This window comes from Mya arenaria, chromosome 3 (genome assembly GCF_026914265.1).
Source record: "Mya arenaria isolate MELC-2E11 chromosome 3, ASM2691426v1".
NCBI lineage: Eukaryota > Metazoa > Mollusca > Bivalvia > Myida > Myidae > Mya > Mya arenaria.
Window position 1 is genome coordinate 87,361,691 of NC_069124.1, and position 18,991 is coordinate 87,380,681.

The 18,991-nt window shown below is 39.2% G+C and overlaps 1 protein-coding gene across 1 annotated transcript in view; it reads left to right on the top strand.

The window, feature by feature from the left end:
- Nucleotides 1-18,991, top strand: part of LOC128225557 (uncharacterized) — a 106,253-nt gene that overhangs the window by 76,187 nt on the left and 11,075 nt on the right. Inside the window, exons 60-91 of the mRNA XM_052935421.1 lie at nt 65-173; nt 362-571; nt 711-1,010; nt 1,237-1,392; nt 1,622-1,804; nt 2,068-2,448; nt 2,628-2,807; nt 3,769-4,041; nt 4,183-4,317; nt 4,465-4,689; nt 4,822-4,953; nt 5,131-5,298; nt 5,459-5,581; nt 5,825-5,990; nt 6,441-6,616; nt 6,861-7,049; nt 7,253-7,474; nt 7,947-7,967; nt 8,776-9,023; nt 9,772-9,992; nt 10,133-10,353; nt 11,324-11,470; nt 11,599-11,763; nt 12,400-12,540; nt 13,069-13,254; nt 13,529-13,897; nt 14,015-14,176; nt 14,462-15,473; nt 15,649-15,799; nt 16,968-17,103; nt 17,283-17,622; nt 18,799-18,944. Coding sequence (XP_052791381.1) covers nt 65-173; nt 362-571; nt 711-1,010; nt 1,237-1,392; nt 1,622-1,804; nt 2,068-2,448; nt 2,628-2,807; nt 3,769-4,041; nt 4,183-4,317; nt 4,465-4,689; nt 4,822-4,953; nt 5,131-5,298; nt 5,459-5,581; nt 5,825-5,990; nt 6,441-6,616; nt 6,861-7,049; nt 7,253-7,474; nt 7,947-7,967; nt 8,776-9,023; nt 9,772-9,992; nt 10,133-10,353; nt 11,324-11,470; nt 11,599-11,763; nt 12,400-12,540; nt 13,069-13,254; nt 13,529-13,897; nt 14,015-14,176; nt 14,462-15,473; nt 15,649-15,799; nt 16,968-17,103; nt 17,283-17,622; nt 18,799-18,944 — 6,994 coding nt within the window. The remainder of the gene's footprint in view (nt 1-64; nt 174-361; nt 572-710; nt 1,011-1,236; nt 1,393-1,621; nt 1,805-2,067; nt 2,449-2,627; nt 2,808-3,768; nt 4,042-4,182; nt 4,318-4,464; nt 4,690-4,821; nt 4,954-5,130; nt 5,299-5,458; nt 5,582-5,824; nt 5,991-6,440; nt 6,617-6,860; nt 7,050-7,252; nt 7,475-7,946; nt 7,968-8,775; nt 9,024-9,771; nt 9,993-10,132; nt 10,354-11,323; nt 11,471-11,598; nt 11,764-12,399; nt 12,541-13,068; nt 13,255-13,528; nt 13,898-14,014; nt 14,177-14,461; nt 15,474-15,648; nt 15,800-16,967; nt 17,104-17,282; nt 17,623-18,798; nt 18,945-18,991) is intronic.

The following is an 18,991-nucleotide window of genomic DNA, read 5'->3' on the forward strand; positions in this document are numbered from 1 at the left end:
ACACATTAAAAAAAATCAACTTTTAAGTCTTAAAGGTCATACAAAAGTTTTTGATTGGTTGCAGGGTAACTACTGCCCTGAGGGTACTGGCGCTGACATTCAACTGTGTCCAGCAGGAACATACGGGGCCACAGATCAGCTCTCTGATATATCACAGTGCACGGACTGCACAGGTAGCATGAGTTTGGACGCTTGTTGGAAACATTACTAACATTAAAAAAAATGTAAAAATTGATACAACATACATGTCTTGGAAGAGTTTAAATATAATGATAGGTGAAGATATTATCATCTTAATATGATTTCAATTGATATTTAATATGAATTAACCATAGCCTTCACTGTTCCTTTCCTTGTGCAGGTGGTTATTACTGCTCCACGCCTGGAAGCACCAGCCCTAATGGCCCATGTGACCCTGGTTACTATTGCACCCTGGGAGTAAATGTTGCAGCCCCTGTGTCGGGCAGTAGCTACACCGGTACTGGAGACATATGCCCTGTTGGTCACTACTGTCCACTAAACTCCACTGTGTCCACCCAGTGCCCAGCTGGCACATACGCTGGCAGTACAGGTAAGTGATACTATTTTTTTTTGTATCAGCTTCAATTATCCAGAGCAAGAAGAGGTTTTCAATATCCTTGCATATTAAGTGAGATAAATATGTAAATGGAGTCGGTAATGTTTAAGTTAATAGTTGTTCTATATGACAGGTCAATCGGTGTGTGATCTCTGTCCGGCTGGCTACTACTGTATGGCTGGAGCAAATGATTACCTCACTAAGAGCTGTCCAGTTGGCCGCTACTGTCCTGAGGGCACAGAGCATAGTGAACAGTACCCGTGCCCAGCTGGAACATACAATCCCAACACAAACGCGGTCAATGACTCTGCCTGTGTGTATTGTGACCCAGGATCGTTTTGCAATTCCCCTGGCCAGAGTGCTGTTACAGCCTCGTGCTCCCCTGGCTGGTTCTGTTCTGGCGGTGCCACCTCACCAACACCTACTCCAGTCGGTAAGGACATACCCAACTTGGTGCATACATTGATTAAAATAAAACTGCTTTCTACCATGGATGACTTGTGTTAATGCTTTATTTCTTTAAGATGATACTTAAATACTTTCAGTGTTGTTGCAAGTGAAAACTATTAATCAGCCTAAATTTCTTGGCACTAGCTGAATACAATTTATTATATGTCTTAAAAATAGACAAAATGTGTATAAAAATGTTTACTGTGCAGGTAACTTTAGCTCTGTGGACCTATGTATGTGCCCTGACCAGAACTTCACGGGGGGCCGGTGTCAGCCAGGCACTTACTGCCCCTTTGGTTCTGAGGCCCCAACAGAATGTGATGCTGGCCAGTACTGTGAAACTTATGAACTGTCCACACCAACAGGTGATAATATCTATGAAACTGATGAAAAAATAAAACATTTAATATGGATACAAGCTCCTAATTTCAACTTCCATGACATACCTAAAATAGAGATGTGATGACATTGTACAAAACTGTGAAAGAAACATTTTTGTTCCAGTATTTCAGAGGTCGATTGTATTTAAAACTTAGTAATAAAGTAATACTTAAGAATGTAAAATTTATTATCTGTTAATTGTTGGTTGTGTAGGTGACTGTAGTGCTGGCTACTATTGCCCTGGAGGAGACTCAGAGCCGAGTCCGGCCAGCACAATCTGCACGGTTGGGCACTACTGTCTCACAGGCTCGCCCGCCCCAACACCCTGCCCTGCTGGAACATATTCCAACTCCCTTGGCCTTACACAGGAGTCTGACTGTCAGAACTGCACTGCTGGTAAGAATTCATTATTGGAGATGAATGCATATCCGTAATAAAATGTTATAGTATCAAACCATATGCTTATTTAGGGTCAATGTTTTACAAACATTCAATGAAATTGTAAAATTGATATGATTACAGTCAATGTATATTTGAATTAAAATTAATTCATTTTGTTGATTTTGAATACTTAGATAGTTGAGTATGCATTTTAAATACTAGTTGAGTATGATTGTTTAGACTAAGTAGGACTGTTATCAAAACTTTAATATTTTTAGGTTATTACTGTGTTTCCCCCGGGCTAACCAATGTGACAGGTCCGTGCAAGGAGGGCTTCTACTGTCCAGGCGGACAGGCTGTGGAGGACCCCAGTGAATACCCTTGTCCCCAGGGAACGTACTGTCCCACGGGAACAGCTGTCCCTATTATGTGCGCACGGGGAGAATACCAGGACACAACCGGAGAATCAACCTGCAAGATCTGCCCATCACGATACTACTGTGATCCATTTGAGTACTCGGTTGGATCTAACGATACTGGCATCATAGTACCTCTGGACTGTCCAGCTGGGTACTACTGCCCAACAGGAACAGGGGGAAAGAATACCTATCCATGCCCCTCTGGAACATATAGTAGCGCCCTCAACTATGAAGCTCCAAGTATGATGTCAACAGTTTTAATAACAAATTCAATAATTTTTTAAAAATAAAATTGTGAATATAATTATATCTCGTAAAATGCAAAATAAAGGGAGAAAAACAATTACCGGTATATATGCCTATTTACCATCCTTGTGATTTTTTTTTTTTATGAAATGCATTATAATCCACCACTGTAGATGAGTGTACATCCTGCCTACCAACCAAGTACTGTCAGACAGAGGGGCTCACTTCCCCGGAGGGTGATTGCGCAGCAGGATACATGTGCATCAATGGGGCTGCCTCCCCTACCCCAACTGATGGAACCACTGGCGACATCTGTCCAGAGGGACAGTACTGCCCAGAGGGAACATTCATACGTAAGCACAGTTATTGTGGATAATATAGCTGGTCCCAATATCATGAAAATGCTCCAGTCATTTCTCAATCTCAAATGAGATTTCAACATAACAGAATAGCATGATTCATTTTGTTTGTTTTACTCATTTTTAAAAGCACATTCTCTTAGGTATTATATTGATAAAATCATTACTCAGTATTTTTAAGGGAAGTAATTTCAGAGCAAAAATGTATTTGAGTAAAAATTCAAAAATAATAAGATTCCAGTACAATGATTGCTCTAGATGAAGATGGGCATATACACATCTCCATCTGTGCCTCATATGTTCCCGTTTTACCTCTCTGGGATGTAACTCGTGCATTGAGGGGTTTTAGAACTACTTGGGGAATATGTTGATTACATTAAAACAATGGGTCCACTTCATATTCCATGCCCCAACCTCAAAGTTCAAAGCCACACAAAGGGTATAATGCTGCATATATGCATATGGAATGAGTATAGTTAGTTCCCCTTAAGGTCAACCATTATGGGGTCTTGCATATGCTTATAGTTTATAATTGCTCTGAATTTAGACAAAGGTATTAGAAATTGCATACTCCATTGAAGTGGATGGTACTTCGGGTGCATTTGTAACTTACTGTGTCAGCTTGTTCTATAAAATCTTGATCATTTTATTTTTCTATGAGAGAAAACACAGCTTATTTCTTCCCGTTGAGTTTCCAAGTAAACAAAGACATTGCCCAGGGACAAACCATTAATATAAAAACCTTTAACTGTTTATTGTAAGTGGCGTGTTGGCATTTAACTTAATATGAGGATTAGTATCTGCATACAGAGCTCTTTGACTTCAATTCCATTTTTATTGTCATTTGGATAAAAGGATGTGCCACATAATGTGTGTGAATTTGCCAGTTAATGATTTAGTACTTTTTCCCTGCGCTGTTGCAATTTGCATGATAACTAGTGCCTTGTTATTCCAGCAACCAACTGTCCAATCGGCACATACAGCAACCTGACAGGTCTGACCAACCACACAGAGTGCCTGCCCTGTGTACCTGGCTGGTACTGCCCGACAGAGGGGCTTGTCCAGCCACAGGCAGAGTGCACCGCCGGCCATTACTGTGAGCTGGGCTCCATCGAGGCCGCCCCTGTGAGCCAGACATATGGGTATCTGTGTCCTGTTGGCCACTACTGTGAGCAGGGAACTGCAGTACCTACCCCCTGCCCTCGTGGCACATATCAGTCTCAGGAAGGTCAGTATATTATGTATCTATTAGAGTTAGATTGATTGTCCTTAAACTATTTTTGTTTAAATTCTGTAAGTTTTTAAGTTGCTTTCATTGTAAAATTATTTCAATTGTATATCATCTTGATGGTTTTGTTTTCATCTGCAGGCAAGCAATTGCTATCTGACTGCGTGGATTGTCCGGCAGGCCAGTATTGTTACCTAGCCGGTAATGACTCCATCACTGGAGACTGTGATCCTGGATACTACTGTACACTTAATGCGCAAGAGAGCAACCCTACTGGTGAGAAGACACTGCAGGACTATACTTCCATAATATCCATTGTAACTGTATTTTATGAGCATAATGTATACTGTATATTACCATAGAGAGTTTTCATTATACATTACCAATACCTAATATAACTGAACTATTTTTTTAACTTTGCAGATGGTGTGACAGGTGATGTGTGCCCGATCGGCTCCTACTGCCCCCAGGGTTCCACAGCCCCGATCACATGCACACCAGGTTCTTACACAAATGCTACGGGTCAGGCGACATGTGCCGTGTGCCCCACTGGCTTTGAGTGTACAGGTGGTTCCACGGTGGATCCTTGCCCACAGGGACATTACTGCCCAGAGGGAACTGGTCTTGCCACACAACCATGCCCTATTGGTAAGCCTGGTGTTATGTATGCTATGATAGAGCTATGGCTTGCATACTGACAGCTGTCCTAATACATAAAATAGTAACTGTTCATCTTTGGAATAAATTGTATGTTCTTATATTGCATATCTTTGTGCTTAGGTACATACGGACACACAACTGGTCTCGGGAACTACACAGATTGTACAGACTGTACGTCGGGAATGTACTGTGACACCACCGGTCTCACTGCGCCCGCCGGAAACTGCACTTCAGGACATTACTGCTATCTTGGTAAGTTGAACTTCATCTGGGTTGTGATATAAATCCTCGTACTGCCAGAAATTTTAGAATGTGTACTGAAGTAATGCTGTCCTATTGTCATGGAAAATCATTTCAGACATTAGTATTGTATGAGAAATTGGCAGTACTGTTTAGAATAGTGAAAAACTCTTGATCTTGTTTGTGCAGGTGTGAGCCTTAGCGTCCCTGTGGTGTCAACAGGGTTACACACAGGTACAGGTGATGTGTGTCCTGCTGGAGCCGAATGCCCCGACAACTCTGGCTACTTCAGCTATTGTGAGCCTGGAACATATGCCCCAAACACTGGATATGCCCAGTGTCTGCCCTGCCCACAAGGTTAGTGCAACAGTGTCTCCACTGCTCATTGCAAAACTTTAAACTTATTTCATTTATCTTCTAAGTGCCATCTGCTTGATTTTATAAGGTTATGAATAATACTTTGTGAAGGAACAGCAATCTGATTGATGGTGTTACTAAACAGCTATGTTTTCTGCAGGTTTCTACTGTGAGAATGCGACGGTCACCCCTCTGACCTGCCCAACTGGTCACTACTGCCCTGAAAACACGACAATGGCCACTGAGTTCCCATGCCCTGCTGGCACATACAACAATGTCACTGGTATACACTTGACTTGATTAGCATTGAAAAATGTAGGTAAAGATTTTGGCTTCCAATATGATAACTGCCTTCAAAAAAAATGTTCTTAATAAATAATGTTATTTGATGAAAATGGTAAAAACTTTCATGTTACTGAAGAATTGTAACATTTTACACAATATATTTCATACAAGCAAGCAATTAAAGCTTTATTAGTGCTTGAAATATTCTTTACATCCCTATGTATATATCTATGTTTTCCAGGTTCGACTGATGTCAGTGACTGTATAGACTGTCCTCCTGGCTACTATTGCGAGGGAACTGGTAATGTTGTTCCTGATGGGGAATGTGACAATGGTTTCTGGTGTGCCGGAGCGGCTTTCAGCGCTAAACCATATGATCTAGGTGCTGCTGTCGGTGGAACTTCTGCGTAAGTTACCTGCTCTAATGAGTCAGCATTTTTTTGTATTCTCTATTGGTACAAAGATGTATTTCAAATTATTATATGTTATGTATATTTCCATAAGTGGTGTGTTATATTTCTTCAATGCACTGAGACAAAGTCTCACTTTCTATGGTACATTAGATGGGATATACCGTACACCTCATCATCAGAAAATAACTGCGTTTAAGAGGATATCATTGCAGTCATCGAAATTAGACTTTTGGATTAACAAGCCCGAATTATTATACTATTGCTTGGCATTAAAATTTTGAACAAGCCCTGCTATATAAAATTCAGAATTTGAGCAAGCCCAAAAGACATTTTACCAGTGCAGGGCTTGTGGGCTTGTGCTAATTTCGACCACTGTCATTGTGGAATTTTTTTAAATAACTAAAAAGTATAAGAATTTGTACAGTCAACTTTTGTTATTTTCAGTGGATTATACTCGAATGACACTTGTGCACCAACATGGGACTGTGTATGCCCAGACTTCCTCTTGTCTACTGGTGGAATCTGCCCCATGGGCTACTACTGTCCCCAGGGTTCGTCCAAGCCCACCGCCTGTGACGCGGGCATGTACTGTGAAACACCAGGCCTTCCACTGCCTACTGGTAATAGCTGAATAAGTTGTAGAGAATGCAGTCACATGGATCCACTTTCTTAAAAATATAAATAACGATGTACTCAAAGCTGGGTTTTTTTTACTGAACTAAAAAAATATTATCAGATTATCTTGTTTTAAACAGTAGCAGATTTTACTGCAATTCTAACATTTTGTTATGGTTTATGTTTTTGTTTCTTGATAAGACTTTATTGTTAACAACAGTTGATGACAAAATGTGATGGTTTATACAGGCAACTGTTCAGCTGGCTGGTACTGCAACAACGCGAGTGCCACACCCACCCAGATACCGTGTCCAGTGGGTCACTACTGTCTCGAGGGCATGCAGCCAATCCAGTGCCCCGCTGGAACATTCTCCAACCAGGAATACAACCAGCAGGAGTCTGATTGCCAGAACTGCACAGCTGGATATTACTGTAATGGTAAGTGCATGTTATAAAATGTATGTATATGATTTACAATTTATGTTAAATTTGAAATCTCTCAACTATAATCAAAATTTGTTAAATTTTTTGTCATAAATGACTTGTTAGCTGAATGTTTTAAACTTTCATACTTTTTCATTACAACCTATTTAATTATTTAATGAATAAATCTATCTAAAATTGTTCTTTGTTGTTTACAGGTACAGGCTTGACAGCGGAGGTGGGAGAGTGTGCCCCTGGTTACTACTGCCCTGGTGGCCAGGATTCCCTGACTCCCATGGGATTGGAGTGTTGGCCAGGCCACTACTGTGAGCAGGGTTCCCCCATCCCTGTGTTCTGCCCCAATGGTACATTCCAGCCCAGCTCCGCCCAGTCCACCTGCCTCACCTGCGACCCTGGATTTTACTGTAACCTTGCTGCAGGTACGCTCAAGACAGTACATAGATAAATTTTGGCTAAGTGTCATTTTGATAGATAATGTATTAAGGCAATCTGATTTCAAAATAGATAAACCAAGTTCTTTCCAAAACCAGTTGACAGTTGTTTAGAGAAAATAATGATTTAAATAAAAATAATTAAAAGCCAATTAGACAATTAACTGACACTTTTACTAAATATAGATCTACTAATTATCATAAACCATGCATTCTTTCAGGATAATTCTTTGTCTTAGTCTTATAGATTACCATGTAGAAAATAATATCTCTTACTAGACCTTTAAACATATGACGCTGTGAAGACCAGGATGGATGCTAACAGATTACTTCTGTTAAGTTATTCAGCACCTTTTTTATATCAGGCATTTTGTGAAGGTGACACATGATTCTGTCCTTTTTTGCTGACAGGTTTATGTCCTGGTTTTAATTATTATGTGGATGGTTGTGAATGTTTCAGGAGGTGGCACCACTTGTGATGGTAACTTGATTGCATGAATATTATTGTTAATAATTACTGTTTGCAGTGAACTGTATCCCTGTTGTTTTAATACCATATTTAACATATGCTGTTTATGTAATATCTTTAAAAATCATTCTATGTTCTCACCATAGTCATTTTCATGACCATGATGTAGGACTTCACTCATTCTATAGCCTAGGCTATTATTTCTTTATACAAAGCATGAGTTCTACAAAAAGCATCATTCTAAGTATCTTACATGAGGATGCAACCCTGCTTACCCTTTGTGTACTGACATCTACTTCATTTTCAACCCAAATCCTGTGTAACAAATGATATTAATATATTTTGAGAGTCTGTGTTCAAACTCATATTTTTACAGCCACTCAATAACATTAACATAATGCAAAACTGTTTGAAAAACAAGTTTGTCTTTATATTTAATTTGTAACAAGTGTATCCTGACCTTGTTTTTGCCCCTTCACTGTTATTATCCCATGTAGCACATGTTCACACCATTTATATTTTGTAACAGTCTTCTTCACCACCTCACATTCGCATTTGTTACCTTGATTCATAATACTTTCTGGTATCTTTCCTAGTAAAGTTTTAGATTATTTGTCATATTTAGTTAAGTATTCTTCTAGAAAACCATTTCACTTAGTTTGTTAATTGGGATTTTTTTCTCAATCTCTGTCCTCTTTTTTAGAAATATATTAACTTAAAAAACAGTTTCAGTACTTTACTAATTTTAGCTTTAGAAAATTGTACTAATTAATGACTCTATTAGTACAAGACTTTGACTTTCTATTTAACTATGTTTAAGGTGTGGCCATCACGACCCCAGCCAACTGTACAATGGGATACTATTGTCCGGCCGGCAGCAGCCTGCCAACACCATGTCCTGTGGGCACATACGGTGACGCCCTGAACAATGATGTAGTGTCTGATTGTGTGGACTGCACGCCGGGCATGTACTGTGAGGTGGAAGGCCTCACCACCCCCACGGCTAACTGTAGCCCGGGCCACTACTGCACAGGGTCTGCCGAGGTCGCACAACCCATTGACCACCTTGTAAGTCTGCAAACCTATTTTTTCAGTTTGCATTTTGCATGCTTTATATTGTTACAGATAAAAACGCATTACTGATTTGTTGGTTTTCACTTTAAACGAAATGTTCATGTCCTGATGCACATTTAAAGAATGCAAAGGACAATCAATCTGAAAATGTGTATAATTCATTTGTTAAGTATAGTTACTGTATTAAATGGAACATCTTTTCTTATATAATGACATTTTAAAAGTACCTACATTCAACTCATTTCTCATTTAAAAGGTAGAATATTTGGGGGGGGGGGGGGGGTGTATCCTTTGTTCTGAACAAAAGTGAGCAGTGAATAGAAGAATACTAACAGCGTAATGTGAATTTATTGTGAATATGAAGTATTCATGAAATAGGATATTTGATAGAATTGTGAGAACACGGTAGAAAAAATGATGTTATAACTGTGAGTCTGCAGCCAATTGTATTAAACTTTAATGGATAAGTTGTAAACAGGCTTTTGCCAGTTAGCACAGTGAAGTTATTTGATTGGATGATAGTAATTGTTTGATAAATATTGGCCAATCAATAAACATTTTTGCTACTTTTGACTTAACCAAAGAGTTAACCAGTTTGATACATTTAGCTGCTTATCTCTACAACAGCATACCAGTAAATGGTGTAATACTGACAGATTTGCTGTATCCCTAAATTCAGATTTTGTGTTGACAGCCTTTTCTATAAGTGCACTGTCTGTAAATGGTGTGTTTCTCTATGTAGGTGGACCACAGTGACAACACTAGTTTCACTGGCAATGACATTTGTCCAATTGGGTACTACTGTCTCGAGGGAAGTGACTACCCGCTGCCCTGCCCTATAGGCACGTTTTCACGCAGTACAGGTGTGACCAACGTCACCCAATGTCTTGACTGCCTGCCTGGCCACTACTGTAACGTCCAGGCCAATGTGAAGAACTCAACCATGCCCATCTGTGATCCTGGGTAAGGGCAGACAAGTCTTTTTCATTGTTAGCCTTAGATCTTTACTGTCATATTGAATTTGGTTGAAAGCATAATCTTCCGGTTCAAACTTTACACCAAGGGTTTATTCCTTTATATAAACATGATTGTTCTTCCCCCAGGTATGTGTGTCTGGAAGGCAGCACCACCCCTACCCCAACGGACGGCATGACAGGCTACATCTGCCCAACTGGGTTCTTCTGTGAGGCAGGCACAACCCAGGAGGAGGCGTGCCCCCCAGGAACATACCAGGCATCATATGGTCAGGACAACTGCACCATCTGCCCTGCTGGGTACATGTGTCTCCTCAGTAATATGTCCGCACCCGATGTATGCATGACTGGTAAGAAATGGTTACATAAGCATTTCATAATTAATATTTCATTATGTTCAAACTTTTTTCTTTATACCAACACGACAAACAAATTTTGAGGGGGTATATTGGAGTCACCCTGTGACTGGTGGGTTGGTCTCCTGCAATTGGTCTTGTCTGGAGCATAACTTGAAAATTACTGCATGGAATTTGATTTAACTTCATACGATATTTTAGTTTATGACAGAGTTATTGCACTTTGTAACGTTTTCTTATGCTGAGCATAACTTGAAACAACTGGATGGAATTTAATTATACTTCATACAAATGTAAAGCACACTGAGAGGAAGTGCAGTGTTCCCAAGGAAACATAACTCTATTTAAGCAACTGAAGTGTTATTGTCCTTTGTAGCTTTTTCTTGTGAGTAGGGTAACTTCTAAACTACTCAATGGATTTTAATCAAACAACTTTTTTTTGTAAGCATGATAAGTGGAAATGCAATGTACAACAATTTTGGAGTTATGGCATCTTTTTAAAAAAAATAGTTTGCCAACCTGTATCCAGGCAGCATTTGGGGATATTCTTCACTCCTCTGACAGCTTTAGTTTTATGGCAGATACATTTGGATTTGGAATTGTTCAGTTACAGCATACACGTTGTCCTTGTTATTGGCATCAAATTTTTGTTTCCAACCTTAGCTAGAAAAAACCCCTAGAATTACTCTTTATTCATTTTGGTGTTAATTGATTGAAGGTCAAGGTTGTGGTGACTTTGACCAGAAAAAGTATGAGCATTCTTGATTGGCAACAGATCTGTTTTGCGGAATTCTAGTTCCTTTATATCTGATATGTTTGCAAACAAACCAAATGCTTTTATTTTGCTGTTTTCAGTTTGTCATCCTGTTTGTTTGTTAGTTCCTTGCCTGTTAAGTACCTGGTATTATTCTTTCTTTGTTAAAACTTGTTTTATTTATACATGTCCATGCTTTTTCTCATGCAGGTCATTATTGCGTATTCGGGGATCCGAACCCTGTGCCATGCCCGGCCGGGACGTACAACAACGCAACAGGCCAGGACGAGGTCACAGACTGTATGGACTGCACAGTGGGCCAGTACTGTGAGGGCACTGGAAACACACTTCCAGATGGTCAGTACTTCACTAGTGGAATTTTTAAAGACTTTTTAATAGTTGGTTTAAAGCCTCTATTATTTTGTTCATTAGACTTGAACACACTTGTTGGTTATGTAGATACACGTACAAACTTGTGATTACAGGTGACTGTTCAGCTGGGTACTTCTGCCAGGGAGGAGCCAACCAGAGCACGCCCTCACCCTCAGCAGCCTACCCATTAAATGATGTGTGCCCCACCGGCCATTATTGTCCCAATGGAACAGTGATGATAGAGATGTGCCCAAGTGGAACTTTCCGGGCTGTCACAAGTAAGCATCTGATATTCTTTAACATTGGTGCTGATGGGATTAATGAAGCATGAAAGAACTTTAAAATATTGAATGAGTAAATCTGTATTATTTGTGCCAGCAAATTGTTTATGTATATATAAAGCTAATTTTATTCTTAACAGTTTTACTGAGATTTGTGTATAGTTTAGTTTTTCTCTCTGCTGGACAGATTAAGACTATCCTTTGTGGTATCTTAAGGTAATTCATCCATCATTGATAAAAAAATGTTACTTGTAAAGTTTCATTTTAAAATTACAAAATGTTAAGTTTCAATGTTTTTTGACGTTTTCACTGAGAGCTTTTTATATGGACAATATGTTATTTAAATATCAAATTAATAAAATCCCAATATAACCATAGTTAAATTATGTTTTAAAACCTTCCTTAGTATATTATATCATAATATAGTAGGGTCATAATCGTGTGATTTATTTAAAAATGTAATCCATGCAAAAATAATATAATGGTTATTCAATATAAATTAAACATAGAAATAATCCCAATGTTAATAGCTAAAATACACCAGCACATCTTTGCATCTGAATGGCATGGATAGCTTACCTTAAGTACTGACAAAGTTGCCAAGGTAAGATGACGATGAGTTGTGTGTTGTAGCTGGGAAGACTGTTGATGACTGCCAGCCATGTACAGGAGGCTACTACTGTGCTATTGACGGGCTCTCCGCCCCAACAGGGAATTGCAGTGCTGGATACTACTGCCCTGACAACGAAACCATCACCACACCCACACCTACAGGTCAGATTATGGGCGAGATATGAATAAAATGCTTTTAGTTACTTACAGAAGGAATGAAGAAGCTCTCAATAAATTAAAAAATATTTCTGTCAATTTATATTCAAATTCATCTTCTATTTTAACTTTGTACATATTTAAATTTTTACATTGATTTTACCATTGATTTGACCATAAAGTTTGTGCAACACTGTTTACTGACACTGTTTCATGATGATGGTAAAATGAGATCAATGTTGACATCAAATAAGTCTTCTTAAATATTTGTTTACGCTTGTTTTTAAAGGTATTACATAATTACATGTTTATTTATGCTTTAGTGAAGGTGTCATAATGTAATTATAACCAACCATACATAAACAACAAGTGGCTTGAGGTTGTGTGTGACTCATCTGGCATGGGGGATGCCAGACAGATTTTTCCGGCACAGCTATAATCACTTGAAATGCCTGTCCAGTGTGCAAAAAAATTTGTCCTAAATGTATATTTAGCTATATGTAAATGCTCTACTGAGTGTATGTGGTTTTACAGGTTTTGAGTGTCCTGTTGGCTACTACTGTCTGGAGGGTTCTGCTGCCCCCACCCCGTGTCAGGCGGGCTACTTCTCCACGACCACAGGAAGCTCCCTCTGTGACCCCTGCCCTGCTGGCTATTATTGTACTAGTGGTGTGACCGCTGACCAGATCATCTGCCCACCATATCACTACTGTCCACAGGGTATGTGTGTAAAGTTTGGTACCTTTGTGTGTACCTTAATAAAATTATTTATTGGAAAAATGAATTTCAGTATAAATTTGATCTGAAACATTTTCTTTTCTGACATAGATTTAAGTTTGACATTTTCCTGATGGACTAAAAAAAAATCCAGCTATATTGTTTAAAATTGTTTACATGTAGTTAATGCTGAAATATTTCCTCTTGTTAACAAACAATGACGGCACACTGGTACCCGATTTTTCCTCTTGCTAAAAACAAAGTCTTCTATACACAGGCACACTGGTACCCAACATCTGCCCCAATGGTACATACACCTTGGACAACACCACAGGGCTCCAGGAGGCCCCTGAATGCCTCCCTTGTGAGACATCATACTACTGCCGCAGTGGCCAACTCTCCAACCTGTGCGTGGCTGGATACTTCTGTCTGTCAGGGGCAAAGTCTGACATGCCAACCAACACAACAGACTTTGATGCATGTGGGGCATACGACGAATGTGCAGGCCAGTGTCCCACGGGTCACTACTGCCTTGAGGGCACCATCATCCCCACCCCATGTCCTGAGACTGAGTACAGACCAGACGTTGGTGGAGCACAGTTGTCAGACTGCGAATTGTGCCCTGGCGGATTCATGTGTGATAATGGTATGGACTTCCTGTTACATATGCAAAGACATTTCAACCATATATCCATTGAGAAAAAATTCATCTACACTATGTAAATATATTGGAGACAATAATACAAATTGTTTTTATTTTCAGGAACCTCTGTGCCTGATCCTTGTATTGCTGGTCACTACTGTCCCAACGGCACAGGTGTTGTTGCTGTCCCTTGCCCTGTGAACACGTACCTCAACCTTACAGGTGCCGATGTGGTGGAGGACTGCCTCCCTTGTGAGAAGGGTTACATCTGTAACCTAACCGGTCAGTTCTAGCAAAGGTTTTTGTTCAGACAAACTCTTTAAGTTGTGTTTATGTGTTTTTATTTAAGAAACATATATGAATAAGCACAGACAAGTCAACATATGTAAATAAAATGTACTCAATGTTGCCAAAGTACAAAATAATATGTTCTAATATGAAAAGTTAAATGAGGGTAATGCAGCTGTGATGCCTTCAAATTTTTCTAATTATTTGTATAATACTTTTTTTTTTCATTTTATTTGTTGTTCTTTTTTATTAAAGGATGTGAATCATTTCTTTGTTCAGGTATGACAGACTACAAACTGTACCCATGCCCAACCGGGTTCTACTGTTACCCAGGAGAGGACCCTCACCTGTGTCCTGCTGGCCGAATGAGAAATGAGACGGGGGCGGGTGACCCAGATGAATGCCCCCTGTGTCGACCGGGCTTCTACTGTCCAAATGACACCATCAACCTCCATGGCATACCCTGTGACCCAGGCACCTACTGTCCAGAAGGATCAGCCATCCCACTGGCCTGTCCACCAGGCTATTACTGTGAAGGGGAAACAGGAACACCTCCCATCTGTCCCCCAGGATATTACTGTTCAGGCAGCACAATCACCCCAGTACTCTGTGAAAAACCATTCTACTGCCCTGAGGGTAGCAATATGACACTGGCCTGCCCGCTAGGATATCAAGCACAGGATCATGATGGTTTAAGATATGACGATAATGAGTCTTGCAGGATCTGTCCAAATGGAACATATGGTAACTACACAGACCGCTCCATCTGTGAGTCATGCCCAGCAGGTTACTACTGTCCAGCAGGCACTGGGCACGGTGACTCTAATGAATGTTGGATTGGAACATACTGTCCCACAGGTTCACACGAGGCCACTTCCTGCCCTAGAGGAACTTACGGCACTCGTTCTCGTGCTGAGTCTGCATCTGACTGTACTGCCTGTGCAGCCAACACGTACAGTAACTCTGACTTTGCCACAAAGTGTCACCCATGTGGCGGGTCATCAGAGTCGGCTGCAGGTTCCACAGAATGCAACTGCAAGGGCAAATATCGTACTTTCCAGACGTCTTTCAAGGCATGTGTGTGTCTGGCAGGCTATGTGTACTATGATGAGCTGGACAACAAGAAGTCAGAGCAAGACGGTGATGAAGACTGCCAGCTGATCTCCGACGAGCGTTGCTCTACCAACCAGGTTCGTCATGCAAGCAGCAGGAAATGTGTTGACCCAGACTCCTTTGACTGCTCTGGGTTTGGAGGATGCAGTTCTGCATCTTATAACAGAGACCAAGCACGGTAAGTCACACCTGCGTGTCTATTTTAAACATCATTACTGAAATATTTTTATCAGAATGGCCTATATTGATGAAAACAAATTCAGATTTTAAATGCGCTTTGACGAAAGTTCTGAATAATTGTGGTAGCACTTAATTAGCTTCAGAAGTAAGTTAAATATTATCAAATATTTCAGGTGCTTCTGTGACAGCTACATATCAGAGACGTCGATCTGTGATGCCACATGTGAGGCAACAACACAGCCCACGATATCTGGAGGCCTCCAGGCCAACGGCACTTTTGCTCTCACTGTGTATGACCCTGTCACTGGCACAAGCACAGCACAGGTACACAGCTATAACATTGATTTTCTTATATAGAGTGTAACAATATTTGACAGTTATACTGAGGTATTGAATTATGTCACTAAGAATAAACAAATTAATTCAAAGATGAAATGTTTTTTATCTTGTCTGTTCGTTATAGCCTTGTCATTGTTGTGCAAAAATATTTAACCGTTACCATAATTTAAAAATCTTAAAAATCATTATATGTATACAGTAAAACTATGGTCCTTCGAACAGGCGATGGTTAAAAAACCGGTGGTTAGTTGAGGTCGAAGCTTAGTCCTGATCTATTTTCATATAAAATATACTGAAGCTGGATCAAAACCTAAATAGGTTGAGGAGTCTAGCACCATTGCCAGTCCCAAATACACAAATCATGTGCAAAACCTTATGATTACCTAGAGGTCATAATTCCACACATTTTCCCCAAAAGCATGTTCCAAATTAAACAGTTAAAATTTTCGCTAGCTGTAAAAATTGCAATGACAGATGAAAGGATATTTGAATAGATGTGACAAACCAATTGTTATCGTTACGCATGACTGCTAATATTTGACAAGGGCATTTGTGACGATAACTGTGATAAATTAATGACGAGAATTTAATAATATGTTCAAAAACTGTGTTTTGTTTTTTTTGGTAATACTTTATTTATTGTTTTTTCTTATACATTTTCACATTTAGTTTATCATTTGTTTATGACAGCTTTTGAACATATGAGCGATTTCAATAATGCAATACATAATTGGTGCAGAAGTCAACTGATGACTTCAAACTTTGAAATTATATTGTAAGACATTTCAAAACAGACTAAAATGGAAACTTGGGTCAATCAAAACATCGGATCACTCGAGGTTTTGGCTTGGTCGTGTGTGTCCTCTAGCGATCACAGTTTTACTGCACATGATGTCAAAGATGATATGTGGATGTTTAACAATGCCCATAACTCAGGGTCTTATAAATGTAAAGTTATAAGCCATTTATAAATGTTAAGCCTTGACTTTTGCTTTTTACACTCTTGTTAAGTTTTAGAGCATCTTGAATTTTATAAGCGCTGTTATGCACAGTAAGAAGTAAACAATTGTACAAGGTTGAAGATTATTGAAAAATATATGTTGAGATGTATTGTTTTCTTTTCTATGAGGCAATTTTGTTGTTGCTTTTTTAGATTTTGGAGAACACATTTGGACCGTCAGAGGGTTTCGAGGGCATTACAAGCCCGACCATTCTTGTAGTGGCTTTTTGGGGTCAAGAGGTGACAGGGACCGTGTATGCCACCGCTGCTGATGCTAAAGATATATACTGTAAGACTGCATTGCTTTGGTATACCACCATTTAAAGACTTAAAACACATTGCTGATTTAGAGCAATTAATTTAATCTTATATAATCTGGTAGCTAGGTATTTAAGTCTCATTTGTTTCTACCTTTGTAAAATGATTAAAAATTCTGCTCATAACAATCTGTGTACATGTGTCTTTCAGTGACTCTTGCTGAGATGTCAGACCAGGCTCAAGGCTTGAGAAGGCGTCGTCTGCTCGCCCTAACCGTTCCCAGCAACCAGATCCCCAACCCGATCATGTGTGTGGAGTCCGGGGAACTGGTCATATTCAAGATCAATGTAAACGACACAGACAGGAGCATGAGCAACTACCCCAAGTACAACAAGGACCACCTTTTTAGCACCAACCCCTCATTTGACTTTGGGGCCTTCACAGCCCTTCAGTACCAAGTGGAGAACACCAACGCAAATATCACCAACTTTGCTCACGTTTTTATTGAAGGAGGAAACTACGTCTTCTACGATTCGCAAGATGCATCACTGTAAGATACATTCAAAGTTCATAACTAGGGTGGTTTTAGATGTGCAAAGTAACAAATTACATATGTGCAAAGTAACAAATTACATATATACACCATCAAATCCTAATACTCATATTGAAATTGTTAAGTATATTACAAAACTGAGTATAACAAAGTATTGGTGAAAGTCAAGTCATGTACACCAGTGACTATTGATAACAACACAAATGTGAGGTTATAGATTTAATGTGTGAAACTAGCTGACTGTATAATGGAACTTAAACAACAGAGATGCGTAGAAAGTGCAGGCTTTTATATACAATAGTGGTTAATTGACTTTGGAGGAAGGTAAACCAATTGAATTGTCTCGAAAAAGTATTTTTCCTGCAAGTGCATTACAGTATGACATGACAGTGTATCATAAGAATATAATGAATCATGATATATAAAATAATTCTGTATATTCATAAAGTAAAAGGTTTTCATGGCAAAAATAATAATATGTGAATACATTTTTCCGTACTTGCATCTAAAAAGATTTTGAAATTTTGCCAACTTAGATCTGCTAAAAAAATCCCACTGAATACTACCAAAATCCTCATGAATTTCGAGCCTTTCTGAGCTAATCCGCCTGAATGGTCTCCAGAAATACGGCACGTATGGTTATAGTCTGTTTTCTTTTATTGGAATGACTGTTTTTTTTAAAAGCAAAGTGGAACACTGAGATTTAAAAAAAATATTTCCTTTATAGAAATGCTTATGACATAGAGGAGATTTAACAAAATCAACAATCAAAATGACAATTGGATATGAACCTTTGACCTCTAGATTACAAGTCCAGTGCTTTAAGGCTCATCAGAAAGTTTTGATTCACAAATTGAAAGTAATCAAGGAAATTGTAAATATTCAGAGCCTACAGCAGCAAACATGTCAGAAGAATATCATGAAAACACCTGACTTAAATGTTTAAAATGTGATATTTATGAAATTTTGCTGCATGGACATGAATTAAATAATTCTGAAATATGTTATATCTCATTTATCAAAGCCGATGGGTTGTCATAAGATAAGAAAACGTTATGGAAAAATGATGAAGCTTTGTAAAATACTTTTTTCATTGAAGGTACGTTGTTAATATTTGCACTGATACATTTTTCTTCATCCATTCTTATACCAGTTTTCATGGTTATTTCTCAGTGAGGTGCTTATCAGAGTGGAGCCTGCTGGATCAGCCTGTTCATCAAGCTCTAGGGTTAAACCAGCCTCACCCGACAACCTGATAGCCCAGGGCTTCTCAACACAGGCAGTTGAGAACCAGGCCCCAGACTGGAGCCTCATCATTGGTGAGACATCATACATAAAATATGTTGTACATACATTTTAGATATTT